This window comes from Copadichromis virginalis, linkage group LG9 (assembly GCF_057382275.1).
Source record: "Copadichromis virginalis isolate Kocher_CV1m ecotype Utaka linkage group LG9, C_Virginalis_male_GT1.1, whole genome shotgun sequence".
Taxonomy (NCBI): Eukaryota; Metazoa; Chordata; class Actinopteri; order Cichliformes; family Cichlidae; genus Copadichromis; species Copadichromis virginalis.
The window spans coordinates 18,538,078-18,555,067 of NC_140626.1; the positions used below are offsets into that span (position 1 = coordinate 18,538,078).

General features: G+C 38.3%; 1 protein-coding gene across 1 annotated transcript in view; it reads left to right on the forward strand.

Moving 5' to 3' along the window:
* gpr158a (G protein-coupled receptor 158a) overlaps positions 1-16,990 on the forward strand; it is a 92,822-nt gene that overhangs the window by 40,180 nt on the left and 35,652 nt on the right. Inside the window, exons 3-5 of the mRNA XM_085468027.1 lie at positions 7,095-7,197; positions 11,184-11,410; positions 15,300-15,368. Of these exons, the coding sequence (XP_085324153.1) occupies positions 7,095-7,197; positions 11,184-11,410; positions 15,300-15,368 (399 nt within the window). The remainder of the gene's footprint in view (positions 1-7,094; positions 7,198-11,183; positions 11,411-15,299; positions 15,369-16,990) is intronic.

Here is a 16,990-nt window from a genome sequence, read left to right on the forward strand (position 1 = left end):
ACTAATCATCAACACACGTCCAAACATCCTAGAGCAACTCAAAACCCTGAAATAAAATTATGTTGATTGATTTTGGTATTGCAGAAATGTAAATAAGTCAGAAAAATTGTGTTACCAAAGAAAAATCTAGTATCAACAAACGATACTGTATGATTTCTTTTTTTGTGCCAATAATTTAAAAAGGTTTTGGACCATAAGGATTTGTTTATGCCAAATAGAGGCCATGGGTATGGAAAATGATGGTTCTAATGTTATAAATCCACTGACAGTAATAGCCACAATAATGATAATAACTTACTTGTAAAAACCATTTTAAAACCTGAAGTGGCCTGATCTGAAATGAATACAATTGAAGTGGTGTTGTTATCTGACCCTGCTTTGCCCAAATGAATTAGTCTCGAGTTCAATAATGCTCTCTATTCACTGTTAATGCACAGGTCAAAGGTGAGATACAATGTGAGGCCTTTCAGGGTCATTAAAAAAAGATCAACATGGATTCAGGTGCAGCTGTGCACTGCTATGAATCTGAAACATGGCGGCAAAAAGATAAATTTTAGAAATAAACTGTAACTATCTTTGACAAAAGACCCCTACCACAGAGCAGACGCTTAGATTCTATTGATTTTAATACACTAAGTTACCACGGAAACATCCACCTCTGCTTTTCTGGTTCCTCCGGTTTTGGGCTCTCCTCCACATTTTTGGATCCTGGCTGCAGGAATTTGATCCCATGAGTCACAAAAGCATTAGAGAGGCTGGGTGTCGGTTGATAAGGACGTATCAGGACAGAGGTTCTGACACAAAATCTTATTTATTTATTTATTTATTGCATGAGAGCATTATTGTCGTGCTGAAACAGGAAAGGACAGAAACTGCTGGAGGCGTTCTTTTGTCTAAAACATCATCCCACATAAAGCCACATAAGAAATCAGAAGCGATGCTGTTTATCCAAACTATTGAAAATAGTCCTTAATAAGAAACAAACCACAAATTCTCTGTGTCCAAGTCAAGAGTAATATTCCAAGGTATATTATTCAAGTTAAATAAAGCTTGAGCTGAGCTTAAATGGATTTCTGTTTGGTGCTTTTTCAGGTCAAATTTGAATTAAAATTATCACAAAAAAATCAGACATTAATGATTAAAATGTGGTCTGTTAGAGGCAGCGCAGAGATAGGGAGTCTGAGTGTGGATGTGAAGCATGCCGCCAGTTGTGTGTACGTACCTGTTGAAGGCAGGCCATGTTGGTCTGAGAGCACAATGCACTCTAACACAAAGGCACCAAGTCACCATGACAATTAGCGTGTCAGAGTGTGCGTGACTGACAGCTGCCACAGCTGGGAGGTAAACAACAATGAGCAACGCTGATGGATAAACCTGGAGTGTCTGAGGCACTCACTACAATACAAGCGCTGCACGTCTCTTATACACGCGACTGTCGTAAAGAATAAATCTATTTACTTACATCTTATTCTGGGATAATTTCAGAAATAGAAATTTGATTATTTACATGGCTGGAATTTGCTATACTGTCTTTATATTTCGTGCTTCCTGGTCTGAAGCTCCGCGTTTAGCAGGGAAATATAAATTAAAATGAGAAGAAGCAACAGAAGAAAAATCAGAACAATTGCAATAGGGTTCCTGCAGCTTCCCTGCCTGGACCATAATTAATAGAAGATGTCATGCATATAGAAGTAGGTCACTGCCTGTGTGTGCTTCCTTTGAAATACCATAACACTGTGTTGTTTTATAAGCAGAGAAGATTTAGCCTACATAACAGAATGCAGAATAGACAATGGCAGTGATATATTTATATTTGAAAGCCTCCTTTTATTGATTTATCTGCAAATACTTTCCTCCAGCAATCAGTTGTTTAGTCAGTTACATCATAAAACGTTCTACATCACAAAAAAACCCTTGAAACTCGAAAACATTTCAAACACATTTGATGAGATGCATGTACATAATGCTTGGTATTTTAACTAGATGATCTTCAATTTGACTAATTGTTCCAAGACTTAAATTTCAAATATACTGCGTTGATCTTAGACAATATTCTGTCAGTGATAGGCTCAGGTAATTGTTTCTTGCTAAAAGTCATATTCTTGGTAACTTAGAATTGTGCACATCTCCATAAAACATTTTGAAAGATGTGTTCATTTTCACTCATTTTCAGTTTTACTCATAAGGATGACTTTACTCTATGTGAGCGTCCACCATTGTAACAGTGTATATAAGGGAAAGAATTATAGCCCCATGTTAATATTTTACAATATTCATCATTATTTGCAAACCTAAAGTGTTTACTGCATCTTGCTGCACAGCTGCTTTGCTGGTACCAGATTGAACCCCTCCAGTCTTGATTCTTCATTGGATAGATTCAACAAGGTGCTGGAAACATTCCTCAGAGATTTAGGTCAATATTGAGATCAAAGCTTCACACAGTAGCTGCAGATTTTTTGGCTGCACGTGATAATGCGAATCTCCTGTTCCACCACATCCCAAAAATCCTCTACTGGATTCAGATCTGGTGACCGTGAAGGCCATTTGAGTACAGTGTGACATGTGTGGCATGGTCATCAGCTCATCAGAGAGTCCAGTTTTGGGCTTAGGTTGTGCAGAGAGTGACACCCAGTGTGGTCTTCTGCTGCTTGTGGTCCATCTGCTTCAGCTTTAAATGGGTTATGTATTCAGAGATGCTCTTCTGCAAACCTTGGTTTGCAACGAGTGGTTATTTCAGCTTGATGAAGTCTAGCTATTCTACTCTGACCTTGACTGATAACACATTTTAGCTCAGAGACCTGCTGCTCACTGGATATTTTCTCTTTAAACCCTGAAGTTGGTTGTGTTGGAAAATCCCAGCAAATAAGCAGTTTCTGAAATGCTGTTTAAAAGTCATTTAAATTACCTTTCTGCTGCATCCTGATGCTCAGTTTGACATTCAGTAAGACATCCTAACTATGTCTACATGCCTAATTGCACTGACTTGCTGCCGTGCTATTGGCTGATTAGATATTTGGATTAACGAGCAGAGGAACAGTTGTACCTATTGTCAATATGGTTCATAAAACAATGTAAAAGATACAATTACTGTTTTATGACTAATTTTCTAAGAACATTATCTTGTTTTTTTAAGATGAAAGATTTCTTGTGGCTTTGCATTTTACAGTCCTTTGAAATGTACCAGTCTTCTGCCTGAGATCACATGTGATTGATGGCAGGTAGCTCAGAGGTGGACTGCTTCTCCCTTCAACAAACTCCACATCTGAGCCCCTGCATCAGTCACCACAGCAGGCAGGAATGGGATGTACTGCCAGGGCTATTCCTGGCTCCCCCTGTCACACACACTAAAAATATGCATGCTGGCACACACACACACACACACACACACACACACACACACACACACACACACACACACACACACACACACACACACACACACACCTGTCTCTGACAGTTTCCCCTAGTGTCTCCATCAGGTGGGAATATTAACAGTGGCAGGCAGTAGCTGTAGCACGATGAACCTGTCCTGAGGTAGTGACTTTTGGAGAATCAGTGGGGAAATCAGTTACCAGACTTTTTGTTGTTCCACAGTCCTCATTTAAAGCAAGAGCAGGTGGATTCAGATGAAAGATGGACAACTCGCCAATATGGCGAATCATCTGCTTTACAGATTCAATTCTGTGATTTTTTTTGGTCTCTAGACAGTGCGGAGCTAAAACTATCCAGTGAAATCCAAACAGCTTCCTAAGCACCTTATTTATGCGCTCATTCATTTTACTCATCAATGTCCAATCTGAGTCTCTGGTTTTGAGTGACTTGGCAGTTTGCAGTTACCTCTGGCTGTCATTTCAAGCCAATAATAAGCAAAGAAAAATCAGGTCCATAAGCTGCATAAGCCTCGATTTTATTAAGTACAAAACAAGGTATCAGTAAAATGCAGTTTTACAAAAGAAAGTAATCAAATTCTGCATCTGTAAGACTTTTATAATAATGAACTATATTCTTCTCCCTCATTGTTCTCTAGAGTATCTGTGCTCTTGTTTGCATATGTTATTACAAGTTAACAAGTTTGTAAGATAATGGAGTGGCATATTAAGATAATTACTCATTTACCATTTGCTATTTGGAGTCACTTCTCTGAGTCAGACCTGATGTACTTAACTCCAAAACTGATTCATAAGCTCCTGCAGCACTCTTTACGTGAAACACAACAAGTCACTAACTCTGTTCATACACTCTTTGGAGCTGCACAGATGGACCTCTAGAACTTCTCACTAAACAACCACACTGAGCTAAAGATGCTAAAATGCTGTGCAGGTTGGGTGATAATTCTGTGTGATCTTCACTGTAACTAAATTTTACAAAATATACCTGCCTTTCACTATAAAATAATTTATTTCTAGTGAGGTTTAAAATATCCTTTAGTCAACAGTATAACAACAAACCCACAGACTGTAAATAAAGGATGGCTAAGGAGTCGCACCTCTATTGTAGCTGACCAGCTGGGGGCAACTCCTCTGGCTACATAAAGACTGATGGTCACGTTTTCTATAGCCACACTAAACACTTTGCTAATGAACATTTGGTCTATTTTCTTTGTGGTCACTAGTTTCAAATCTTACTAAATATAACATGATGTTTATTGGGTAACTAACGTTGCTCTTCAGAGAGAACCAGATGACAGCAGCAGGGAATGCTTTCGGGCATGGCTACTTTCTGAATGAGAAGTTGCTACGGTATGAGCATGCAGTGTCAAACTGTAGTTTGACAGTCAGCTCTAGCTTCATATGTCTGTTTTCAAAACAGAGTGTTTAATACTTAGTTTAAGGCTTCCAGATGGAGCTTCACAAACCAGTGAATCATATCACTGTGGCTACACCCTTCAATACACAGTCTGTGCATAAACAAAAATTAACAGAAGCTACTGTAAAACTTATTTTAAAGAAAAACTCTGGGCATTTTTATTCCCCATGAACATGACTGGTGGAAGAGCGCTTAAAAAAGCATGATGGGGGAATATATTCAAAGCATGTGACACTAATAGCATAAAATATATAACAAAATGTCAGCAGTTCTGTTAGTGTTCGGTTGTCTCTAGTGTTATTTTCTACTTTCAGCGTTCCCCTTTATCTGTCGTGATGCCTTGTGGTTAATTAGTTATCTTTTGGTTACTTCCTGTTTTACTTTGAAGGTTTGGTTCCTCAGCTCTTTTATTTCCTGCTTTTGTTCTTTTCCCTCCTTTCTGATTGTCTGCTTTTGCTTATGTTTCATTTTTGTTTCAAACAGTCAAATGTGCCCAGAAAGGTTCCTAACTGTTTGGCAGCCATAATAAACCTTCAACAAGTCGCTATGTTAAGCCCACAGCTGAACTATGAACATTAGGCTCCTGTGAATAACTCTGCTTCTTATCAAAACAGATTGTTGTCATCTTTGAAGATTCAGGTTGTCATTGTATTTTTAGTCTTTGGGATTGCCTTTAATTGATTTCCTCATCCAAGCACGTCTTCCTTTTCCTTTAAAATTCCAGCTGTTGGGATAAATTGACGTTTTTCACTGGTGGTTCTTGTTTATATGGCCTGGCTCAAACAACAAAGTGAGATCACGCAGGGTGTGCATTTTCTGTTGATGCTGCAACACAGATGAGATTTGTCGCCATGTTGTTAAGGATTCTAAAATATAAATATACTATAATATACTAAAATATAATGCTATGTGCATATAACTTTATACATTTCTTGACATTTTCCAGGTAAATGGATTTGGGTAAAGGAAGTGGGAGGACATTTTATAAATACTAGACAGCACCCAGTGATTCTGTTTTGTTTTCTCTTTCGGACCGTGTGTTTTTCTAGCTGATAAAGACATGCTCTCTAATGATTTTTACCTGCATTTGGGTCGTCTCTCCGCCAATACTTGACAGATACGTGACATAGAGGGTATGTCTTGAAATAAGCATCTACTTCGTTACGAGCCGTGTGGGTATTATATAGTGTTTGAGTACAGTGGTGAGGAAAATCAGATTCACGGGTGTCAGATTGAGGGTCTTTCTAGGGTCTCACCACTAAAACGACAAGTCGTCTTCGACAGATTAGTGAAGAGTCACTTCATATACTTTGGCCTCTTCAGTGGAATTTACTTGAGGAAGTTGTCCACTGAATAGTAACCTGGTAATTACCTTGGGCTTTTGAGTCCTGGCTGGCCTCTCAAGGCTTCGACTGAGGAGCGCACACTCTCGGACTGAAAAATGCATTCAGCCCTCACCAAGGACCTTGAGAGACAGTCAGAAATAGCAGCCTCTCAAGACATGCCGAGTCCAGTCCGCTGTGAAGAGCATCACAGTGACTGGTGCTTCATTTTGACGTTGCCACCGGCCTTTCCTCTAGATCTCTCAGTCAGGTCACAAACACTTCATAGCGTGTCAAGTGTCAGCTAAAGTACCGTTGCTATTCTGGGCCTCTTGTCGTTTCTTTGGATTCATAAGTCATTATCGTCTTGGTTTAGAAAAACATGTTCACGTTGTGTGGAGAAAAAAATAAAAAAAACAGTAAAGGAGTTTTTGAAGGAGAGCAAGAATGAGAGGGGAAAATGTGTTTGTACTGGGGAGATGATGAAATCTCATTCCCACAAGAAATAGAATTAATGGCGATTCTCTAATCAGGCAAATAAGTCTGTTCTTAATTTAGCTATTAATTATGTCTTGTAATTTGGCAAACAGCACACAAAGTCTGCCAAGGGTGCCCCCTGACGCCCCTCGTGTTTTTCTCTGCTCTTCTCAGTCTACTTCCTATCACACGTTCAATCAAATGGAAGAGGCTTTACTAATTTAATATGGAGAGACGAGGAGGCACAGTTAGACAGAGGAATCTCACAACTTAAATAATTAGACCCGTGTCCCTCCCGCAAGGCACTTGATCTCAGTCTGTTTGCTGAATGTGGTTTGCGGGCTTTACTTTTTGCTTTGGTATTGACACATTTTAATAGTTTTCACGTCTGTGTCTGCATTACAAGATGTCACGATTAAACGCTGTTGATTGTAAAACTTATTCTAGCTTAAACTGCACTCATTTTTGTCTCTGGTCTTCTCTTCTCAGTGTTTGCCGATCCGTGGTCACGGATTTGTCTTGGACAAGTACAAGTGCCACTGCAGGAAAGGTTTCTATCATCCCAACAGAGTAGCTGTCAATGGTTTTACAAGTAAGTAATGGCAAATCAGTCACTGTAAGATGATTGTTCCTTTGTATGCAGACTTTATTCATGTGGCTGCGTTTAAGTGTTGCTAAACATGCTAACAATGAACAACCCTACGACTTAAAGCAGGGAAATCACAGGTGGAAGTGCGTACATTATAGCCAGTATGTGCCCAATTATACCCTGGCTTTAATTCACCTTTGTTAAATATATTAGTTACTTCTGTGCATATCAAAATGTTTGATGGCATTTAATATTTTCTGGAAATTGTCTGGAAATTTTCTTACTGACTAAACGCCACAGCAGTCCATGAAACGTGGCTGAAAGATCTGACAAATGTGAGTAAACTGAAGGATTGGTAAGTTGTGTTTATCGTACTTTTTGATTTGCAACGTCCACAGTTAAAACCTTTGTCCTGGACTGAGGTGAAGAGAAGAGCTGAGTGCAGAATGTAGAGTTTGGTGGAATAACAATGAAAAAGAAGTGCCTTAATTGGCAAAAATCTGAAAAAAACAATGTCCACTGCAGTCACTGGACTAAACAGGGCGTATCCAGACACTAAGAACCAGTAAAACATGGGGGGAAAACTGACGTCTTGATGAAGGTGAAGGGAGGATTATATGTAGACACACAGGACTGATTGCACAATGAGAGGCAGGTGAGAGCGGGTAATTAGCGGAACAGGAAGTAAAAAGCACAGGAGACACAAAGGTAAAAAATTATTATTTAGCATCAGATTTTTCAAGCAGTTGGGCAGCAAATGTTTGGAAATTTTAAAATGTTTCCACATAATCATCCTTTTTTCTCTCACTAAAATAGAGCAGATGAATTAACAATAAGTTCATTTTATTAATTCTGACTCTGCTAAAAGCTGCACTTTATGACGAAGACCGTCAGCTATTTGCGATAACCGTATCCGCCCTGTCTGAAAATTGAAGTAGCCCCAGTACCTGGGGAGGCTAATCTGGTTCGAGAAGGGAAATATCTTTTTAATGGTAGCGACTTTCTCCAGTTTATTCTGTCTGCTGTGAGTTAATTAAAAAAGGCTTTTGCAGACACAGAACCCCAGTGGTTTTCACCTGCCCTCCATCACTTTCTGTGCCATACTTTCATTTCAATCCACTTTCCCTCCTGCCTCATCCCACTCAAACCTCATACAGCGTGTTCTCGTGCGTCTGTTTCAATTTTACCCCCATTCTCATCCATTTCCCTCCCCCTTACCTCCCTTCACTCAGATTTTTCCACCATCTTATTGCATCCATTTTTTACTCTAAAACGTCACACTTCGTGCACAGAGAGCTAAATATATGTTCTGTCTGATTTAGCCAATTTGTGTTGTTTGCTGTGCTGCGAAGGCACACAAACTTGCATGTGCAAGTGTTCAAATCTGCATGAAAGCTCAGTGTGTGTGCATCTTTGTTAACCCAGCAATAGAGAGGAAAAGCAAGCCTGTTAGCGAGGCGTTGTGCTGCAGTTTGGCCCACCATGGGGCCAATAACAAGCCTGTTAATCCACAAGGGGACATCACTGACACTCCTGCAGAGGAAGCCTGTGCAACTCTCTTCCCTTTCTCTCACAGTGATCTTACATTGTGTATCTTGCATATAAATATGGGAGAGAGGTTACTGTAGCTGCGTTTCCTTTGACTGTCACTCAAACGTAGCAGCAACAAACCACTGAGAATGAGCTAAAGGAAATGACTCAATGCTACCGAGATAAGTACTCCTTTTGAAGGGATCAATGATGTGCCGAGTCATAGCTTTGAAAAATAGGCCAGTTTCTTTTTAAAGGCAAAATCCCTGCAAATCTCTGAGACAATGCCTGCTTCCAATAAAGCCTCTATAAAAGCTCTATAAGTCCAAAATGTGTTATCTATCCAACCACATGGGCATCTCTCAGGGGATTTCTATACAAGCCAATAACAAGTCCACTTCCTCCTTGTTGTCCCCCTGGGTTTGTTTAGTTTTTTGTTTTTTTTACCTTACTTTACCCTGAGAGAGAGTTTTTTTCTTAAGTTTGCGTAAGTTTTTGCTACTTCCCAATGTGACCAATGTATTTGAGCAAATAAAAAACAGCTACTTTTGAAGTGGTTATAGTTAGTTTATACTACGCTTCATTCAAAAACATTTCACAGCTTCTCTGTTCCTGGTAGGATAAACCAAAAAAGTTTTTAAAAAAAAGTCTTTGTGTGTGTTTTTATTAGGGAGCTGAAGTCATCAGCCTTGTATGATATGCCTGTGACTGAACAGGGTTGAGCAGTGTTGACTTTCCATGTTCACACACAGAGATCCATCTCCCTTTTGTTGACACAGTGTCGATGGCTTCTTGTAAGGTCAGAGACGAAGAAGAGTATATATACAGTCGGGATTCACTCTGCCACTGACGCACTTCATCTGGACAGATCTGGAGGAAAATTCAATAACAAGGAAAATTTAAATGACAGTTGCTGTACCATCTGTTCCTATCTTCTTCAAAATATGATGTCGAATGTCAAATTATTGAGTAAAAAAAAAACAAAAAACACATATACAAATCAAAAAGATTTACAGGTCAAGGGTAGTTGTGTAAAACCTAATTCAGTGAAAGTAGATGTTACAGTCTTTTATCTTTATATTTACCTATAACAAAGCGATCAAACCATTCAACCAATATTTTAACTACACTATTGATTATTGTTTCAAATTCATTCATTCAACTTTAGCAAAAAATTTCAACCAACTGGCAAACTGATTTTCTAGTTCTGTTTCTAGCTAACTAACTCTGTCAGATTGTGTTACCATATTAATAAATGTACTTTTTTATATTCTGATTTATTTTATAGCGTATGGGTATTCTATTTGTTATGTGTTTTCTATTAAATAATTTCTATTAAAGGCATTTGTTTATGCACAGCTCTCTTAAGGCCATGGCATTACCTTGATTTCTATTCCAGCTGTTCTGTTGTAGATTTGCTCATCATTGTCATGTTGCATGAACAAATTTGGACAAAGCTTTGTAGTTCTTGGGTTTTTGGAGTTTCTCTGAGCATTGCACAGTCTGATCTAGGGGTGAATTTTCTTGAATGTCCACTCCTGGTAAGAGATGGCAACTGTCTTGAATGTTTTTCACTTGTGAATAATCTTTCTTAGTGTACAATGATGGCCTTCTTTACTTTTATAGAGCTGCTCAGACTTGTTTACGATGATCTGCATCTGATTAGCAGAAATGCTATTTACCCTCTTGATTCCTATGGATGGAGGAAGGGTGTACATAGTTTTTTCACACATTCATTTTTTTGTTAAATATTCTGTAACATTGTGTAATATGTTGCCCTGTTGTTTATCTGAGGTTATATTTAACCAGTTTTTGAACCTCTTAAGGACCAGATGATCTCTTTTTATGTCCTGATACGTAAAAACTTAAAACTTGAGTGCGTACTTTCTTTTTCACACGACAGTTTATCATCTAGCTCATTTATTTTACGTTAACAACTTATCAGTCCCACCATTAATTCTAGCATTTTTCAACTGTTTATCTTTCTTTTGTTTTGCTTTATAAACTAAGAGTACAACGTTTACTTCATTATATTTCATAATTCATTTCTATTGTTAGCCAACTGAATAAGCTAAAATTATTTGTCATTTTATCCAATAAATATTTATCCGTGACTTTTAGCTGTTGGAATTGCATTTAATATTTCAGAAATGTATTTATTCAGCACATTGTGCTCTTGAATTCAGATATTTTTTAGTATTTTAAATTTTTATTAAATGCACTAATTTATGTGCTACTTTAGCCTAAATGAACTTCAGTTGCAGAAAATTGTTGGCGGGGTTATTGTGTCAGTATTTCGGGCCGTTTATTTATTTTTTATTATTATTAAAAATGCAGCTATAATTGTCCTGGAACACACAAAAAATATGAAATCAGCCTGTGAGAGTTTTTATTTAGTGTTTGTTTCTTTGAGTATTTAAGATTTTGGGACTTCTTCTTTTCAATGTTTTCTTTGACAGGAATGGGGAGGAAGGGAAAACCTGCAGATAGCAGTCCCAACACAGAGGAGGGATCTTCCAGTGACTGCCTGCCTTGCCAGCAGGGTTGTGCCTACTGTAAAGATGACACCCCCTGTGTGGTACAAGAGGATGGCGCTCTTCGCATGGCTGTGGTCTCTTTCCAGTGCCTCTGCATGCTGATCGTCTTCATTAGCATGGTCCTTATATACCACTTTCGTAGGAATAAGGTAGGTGTTATAATAAAACAATGATTTTCCAGATACGTCATCTTGAATTGGTATTAAAGGGCATCTTCTTCTTTAATATAATCATATTTATGTGTTTTAAACCAAGAATGTAGTCATTAATGCCATGAAGAGCTAAAGTTTTGTGACTCAACAGTGGATAAGAGAGATCTACACTAATTTAATTCACAATTGCAACATCACATCAACATGTTTGATGTTTTATAGGCCATATGGTCATCAAAGCCCGCTCGAACTAATAAACAGTAGTTCCAAATGTGGGTGGTCACAATAAAGCTTTGAAATGATTTCAAATGAATCGAACACTTCAGATCAAGTCAAAATCACCACCTTGGATCACGACCAAAGTTTGCAAACACAAAAGCACATTTACTTTGATTCATACATCAGACCACTCACCATTCAATCTGTTTAATCTTTTACTAATGATGCGTGGTTTATATGTATATTTGAATGATGACACCTGGTTGAAATCCCCTGCTTAATTTAGTAACTTCACTAAGTTTTACATTATTTACATGACCTTGAGACCATGCACCTTTAAAAAGAAGAGTATGAATGTAAGATGTGATGCAAAGTAAAGATTGAGATTTAGCTCATGCAAGAGTGCTGCCTGTGGTACGGTGGGGTCCTATAATCAGTCACAGAGAGTGAATGATCAGCAAACGTGGAGAATACTGTATTTTACTCGTTTCTTACTCGAGCATGGCATGAGTTTGCGAATTAGTCACGTTTATTTTTGTTTTTGTGTTTGTCTGGTTTTTCTTTGCCTGAATGAGCTTTTTCATTTGACAAGCCCCATACCTACTTTCAGCTGCTCCCTTTAGGGGTCGCCACAGTGGATCATCCTCCTCCTAGTTTCATCTCATTGTATCTACTGTATCGCCTTTCTAGATCTCAATTTCTATCTAAAAAGTGAAAAAAAAAAAGAAAACAGGCTGGATGTGCTGGTAGTGGAGGAATTTAGAGACTTAGTCAGGTTTGAGATTTTAAATGGACTTAAAGGCTTAAAAAACTATTCTGTTAAGTTTAGAAAAAGATTGTGGTTTGGGTTCAAATACAACGGTTGTCCTTTTTTTTTTTGCCTGGGTGAGGATACCTATACAAATTTTGTGGTTGATCAAAAGAGCTCATTCATTTTTTCATGTTATTGTGATGTAACCGTAACCTCTGACTCTAACCCTCTCTAAGTCTATACTTTCCGTACATGAAGTAGTACATACTACTTACACGAATTACAAATTCAGTCTAATTCGTAGCATCTCTTTGGTGATTCTTTTGTTTCTTGGATCTACGTAACTACTTTTTTAAAAGTGGGATTTGGCTTTTCAACTCAATTCAATTCAATTTTATTTATCCAGCGCCAAATCACAACAACAGTCGCCTCAAGGCGCTTCATGTTGTAAGGTAGACCCTACAATAATGCATACAGAGAAAACTCAACAATCATATGACTCCCTATGGGCAAGCACTTTGGCGACAGTGGGGAGGAAAAACTCCCTTGTAACAGGAAGAAACCACCGGCAGAACCAGGATCAGCGAGGGTCGGCCAACTGCCGCGACCAGTTGGGGTGAGAGAAGGACGACAGGATAAAAGACATGCTGTGGAAGAGAGACAGAGATCGATCCTCCAGGAATCAGTCCTGGAGTTTTCAAGTACCAGAATTAGACTAGCGTCAGAATGCTGTGGAGGGCATTGAGTTACATTTGTTAATTATCAGCAAGACTATATTTTAGTCATTTACTAAGCAGCACTTTGATGACACAGATTCCTCATCAGTCTAGCAACTCAATTTGTTGATGGTGTCTGAGCATCACTGCTCTAATATGCCGGAAAATGAAACATGCATTAGAAACAGAGTGTTTTATATATTAATACTAATATTCAAAAGCTTTGCGACTCAAAACACAGAACTACCTCAACACACACTCAGGATGCTACACTTGCTGGGATCTGCAAACCGTAGCAGACAAACAGGAGATTCAGTTTCATTTCACTACAGGAGCCAACTCAGGTGTGAGACCCTACAATGTTAGAGAGAAAACCTCAACAGCCAGACAACCCAATCAAGTAACCCTTCTGCGACAGTGGGAAGAAAAAACTCCCACAAAAAGCAGAAGGAGACGGGGTGTGTATTGTGTACTTTTCCAGGATAAGAAAAAGTGAGATACCATATGGGGAAAACTGCGACTGCTCCCACTGTTCAGTGTTACCTGAATACACCGTACAATGTCTCGTGTTTTGGAACAAAAAAATAAATATATATTCATGTCAAGACACAAAACTTGATTTTGTATGGTTAATATTTCAAACATTTTTTCTTTAGTTTAACATCTACCTAATTAAATCTCTGAACTTTTCAGCCTCCCATTGCTCCCGTTGTTTCTGTCAGTTAAGTGTCTTAATTACTAGCTTTGAATTGAGCATCAAACATCTGAGGTTTAGCCTGAAGATGCTCCACATTCCTGACAAAGGAACTTCTAGCTGCTCTGTCTTCCACACCCGAGGACTCTGCCATTACAACGGCTAGAGTTCATCAAAGGATCATCCCCATTATTAAAGCAGATGGATGTTTCAGGTACTCCAGGGCTTTGTCATAATTTAAAGGCTACTTATATAATTCCAATTAATGTCATTAAACTAAGTTTAAGATTTTGTTTCAAAGTTCTTTGCAGACTTTTCAATTACATTCATGCAATTTAATTAAATAAGTTTATCTGGTGCACCAAGAGAGCCCTTTTGCTTTCTTTTGCATGTATCTTTAAATGGGTGGCACAGCTGTCCTCTGCTCTCTGAAAGCCCCCCTCAAGCGCCTTGTCAATTAGAGGACGATATGTTGCTAAATATCTTACACAAGAGGTGCACACAAAGCGCCTGCAAATGGTGGATGCTTCTATAAAAAGTGCTTAAGGGAGGAGCTTTTGCTTTGCTCTTCTCCTCTTTCAAGTAACAAGGAACAAACCTCCATCCTCTTTAAATCAGCCTTGAGTATTTTGACATGCTGTGTGATACATTTTTAATGTGAATAAAAACTTTTTGGCTTACAGAATCGCCTAAATGATACCCTGTTTCTGTTATATCTTTTAAAAAGTGGGCAGTTCTGTACATGTTATTTGGTTTATTTCTGTTTACGGTACACACACATCACAATTAAAGCTGTCCATTTATGTTTTTATATTAAAAACTGAAAAACTTTCTTCTGCAATCTGTTTGTAATGTAATTGAAGTTGGTCATAGTGACAAACCACCCAACACTACAATTGCTCTTTATGTAGCATTTGAGTCTCTTTGACATCACTGTTTTGGTGTTATGGCCATTGCATGGCTTTGAAATGTGGTTGTTTGGTGGATTTTTCTTCAGTGAAAAGGCCCCAATAAAACCTCAGTAATAGTTAGTTAAGGCTTTGGTCCTTCCTGGAGGATCGGCCAACGACAATTTTCCACCAGCACAGTCTCTCCTGAGCTGCCTTATCCTTTAATGGTTGGTTTAATGGTTTAATATTGCTCTGTCCACTGCTACAAGTTGATTTTGCTATTGCTATATTTTCTCGTCACCAGACTGAGAGTATTTGGCACAGGTACTGAAAGAATCAGGACTTGGCTGCTGTTGTGGTTCTCTGCATCTCTGCTTTATACAGATTTCAAGTTAAATAATCATAGCTTGATGTGTTGACTGATCTCCCTGGGGCTACAACAACACCACTAGTCCCACCACCCTGTACTAGTAAAAGATGAACAACTTGAGCTTGTGAATGTCTTTGATACCAGTTGGCTAAACATATTATTCCTATTTTGTGCTCAGATTTCTTATATATTAAATGGTCGATAAATCAGAAGTTTAATAATTGTTGTGTGTTTGTGTTTCCACAGAGTATCAGAGCATCAGGTCTTGTCCTGCTGGAGGCCATCCTGTGCGGGGCTCTGCTTCTCTACTTTCCAGTAAGCCTGAGACTCTTGTGAGCTTGTGCATGTGTCGCCGTGCAGCCTTGGATCTCTTCATGCAATCATTTTTTGAAGTGTTAGCTGATAATCTACATGCCATGCTCCTTTGAGCTGAAAATAAAAATGTTCTCCTTGACTGAAGGCTGGCATTCAGCTCGACCTTCACTTCACACCGTCGCTCATTCATCTAAAGCAAAATCACATATCTGAGAACAAAGTTTCATATCTGCAGCAGCGGCACAAAGTGGGATTGTTTGCCTTGTCAGACAGTGCAAACCCCAGTTCATAAATCATACTGTTCAGGTGCTTTTTTGGTGGCAGCTGAATGGAGCTGTGATAAGCAGGGATTTCACAGCCGAAGTGTGCATGTGATAAAATGGGACTGGCAGAGACTAACATCCCAGGGCTTGTTGGTGACCCCCTGCTAACTGTACACAGAGCTGGCCAATGAACCCAGCAGCCTGTCAACACTACCATCTGTTGACCAGCCACTCACGCTGCTTCATACGCATTGTGTTAATTTAAAACCAGCACACAGAATTTATTTTTACTGTAACCTTTTTAAGACTTTATTATTTATATTTATTCTTAACACAAACTACCATCATTTGATCCAGTTTCTTTAGTTCTGAACTAAACTTATCATTAATAGTGTCTTGAATTCAAGATTTATTTTTATTTTTAAATTCATTATTTAGTACTTGAGCTTCTGCTACGTCAGCCACACCCAACCCCTGCTGCACTCTCCCTTTAACCGATTCATTGATCTATTAATCCATCAATCTAGAGATCAATTCTTTCTTTCTTTTTTCTTTGCTTCACACATACATTTAATCGCTTTGCTTTAAAGACACAAGGAATCAAATAATTGAGTAGATACTTTCAAAGAAGACCTACTGTGTTCTTCTCCACCTCCATATTTCTAATCTTGGAATCTGCTGCAGCGTCATTGCATAATTAACAGTTAACAATTAACATTAAAATTTGTTGTATCTTTAGTATATACAGTCCTGCAGTTCATTCTCTGTCTGAACAAAACCAGGCTCCTGTCTCTTTAATCCTCACCTCCTGAAAGTATCTTCTAATTGGCAGCCCCTCGCCTGGCTTCTCCAAACAAAACTAAGCCACGCCTTCACGTCTCAGAAATGCCCATATAAGGAAACGAGCTAATCCCAGAGCGATATAGGAATAAAATAAAACAAAACTGACCATTTAGAGCAAGGGTGGCTTGATATTTTTCCTCATGCGACCTCACTGATTTTGATAAAGTAAAAAAAAAAACAAAACACTGCACTGTGCGCCCAATCAAAAGAATGATAAGTAAACAGCTGAAATATGTTCATTTATATATTATAATATATACCTGCATCAGTGAATGAATATAACATAAAAATTCACAGATACAAACCGAACAGATACATGGTCATATTCATGAATATGAATTAAATTGTTTAGCTGTATCACTGACGGAAAAAAACAACTAAATAAGTAAAATTTAGTATATACATATTTAACATTTATTTGGGCCGGCTTCCTAAATATATTACTAGACACCAAGTATTTAAATATATATTATTATTATGTTATTATTAGATATAGATTTACTTCCATTTGAGACA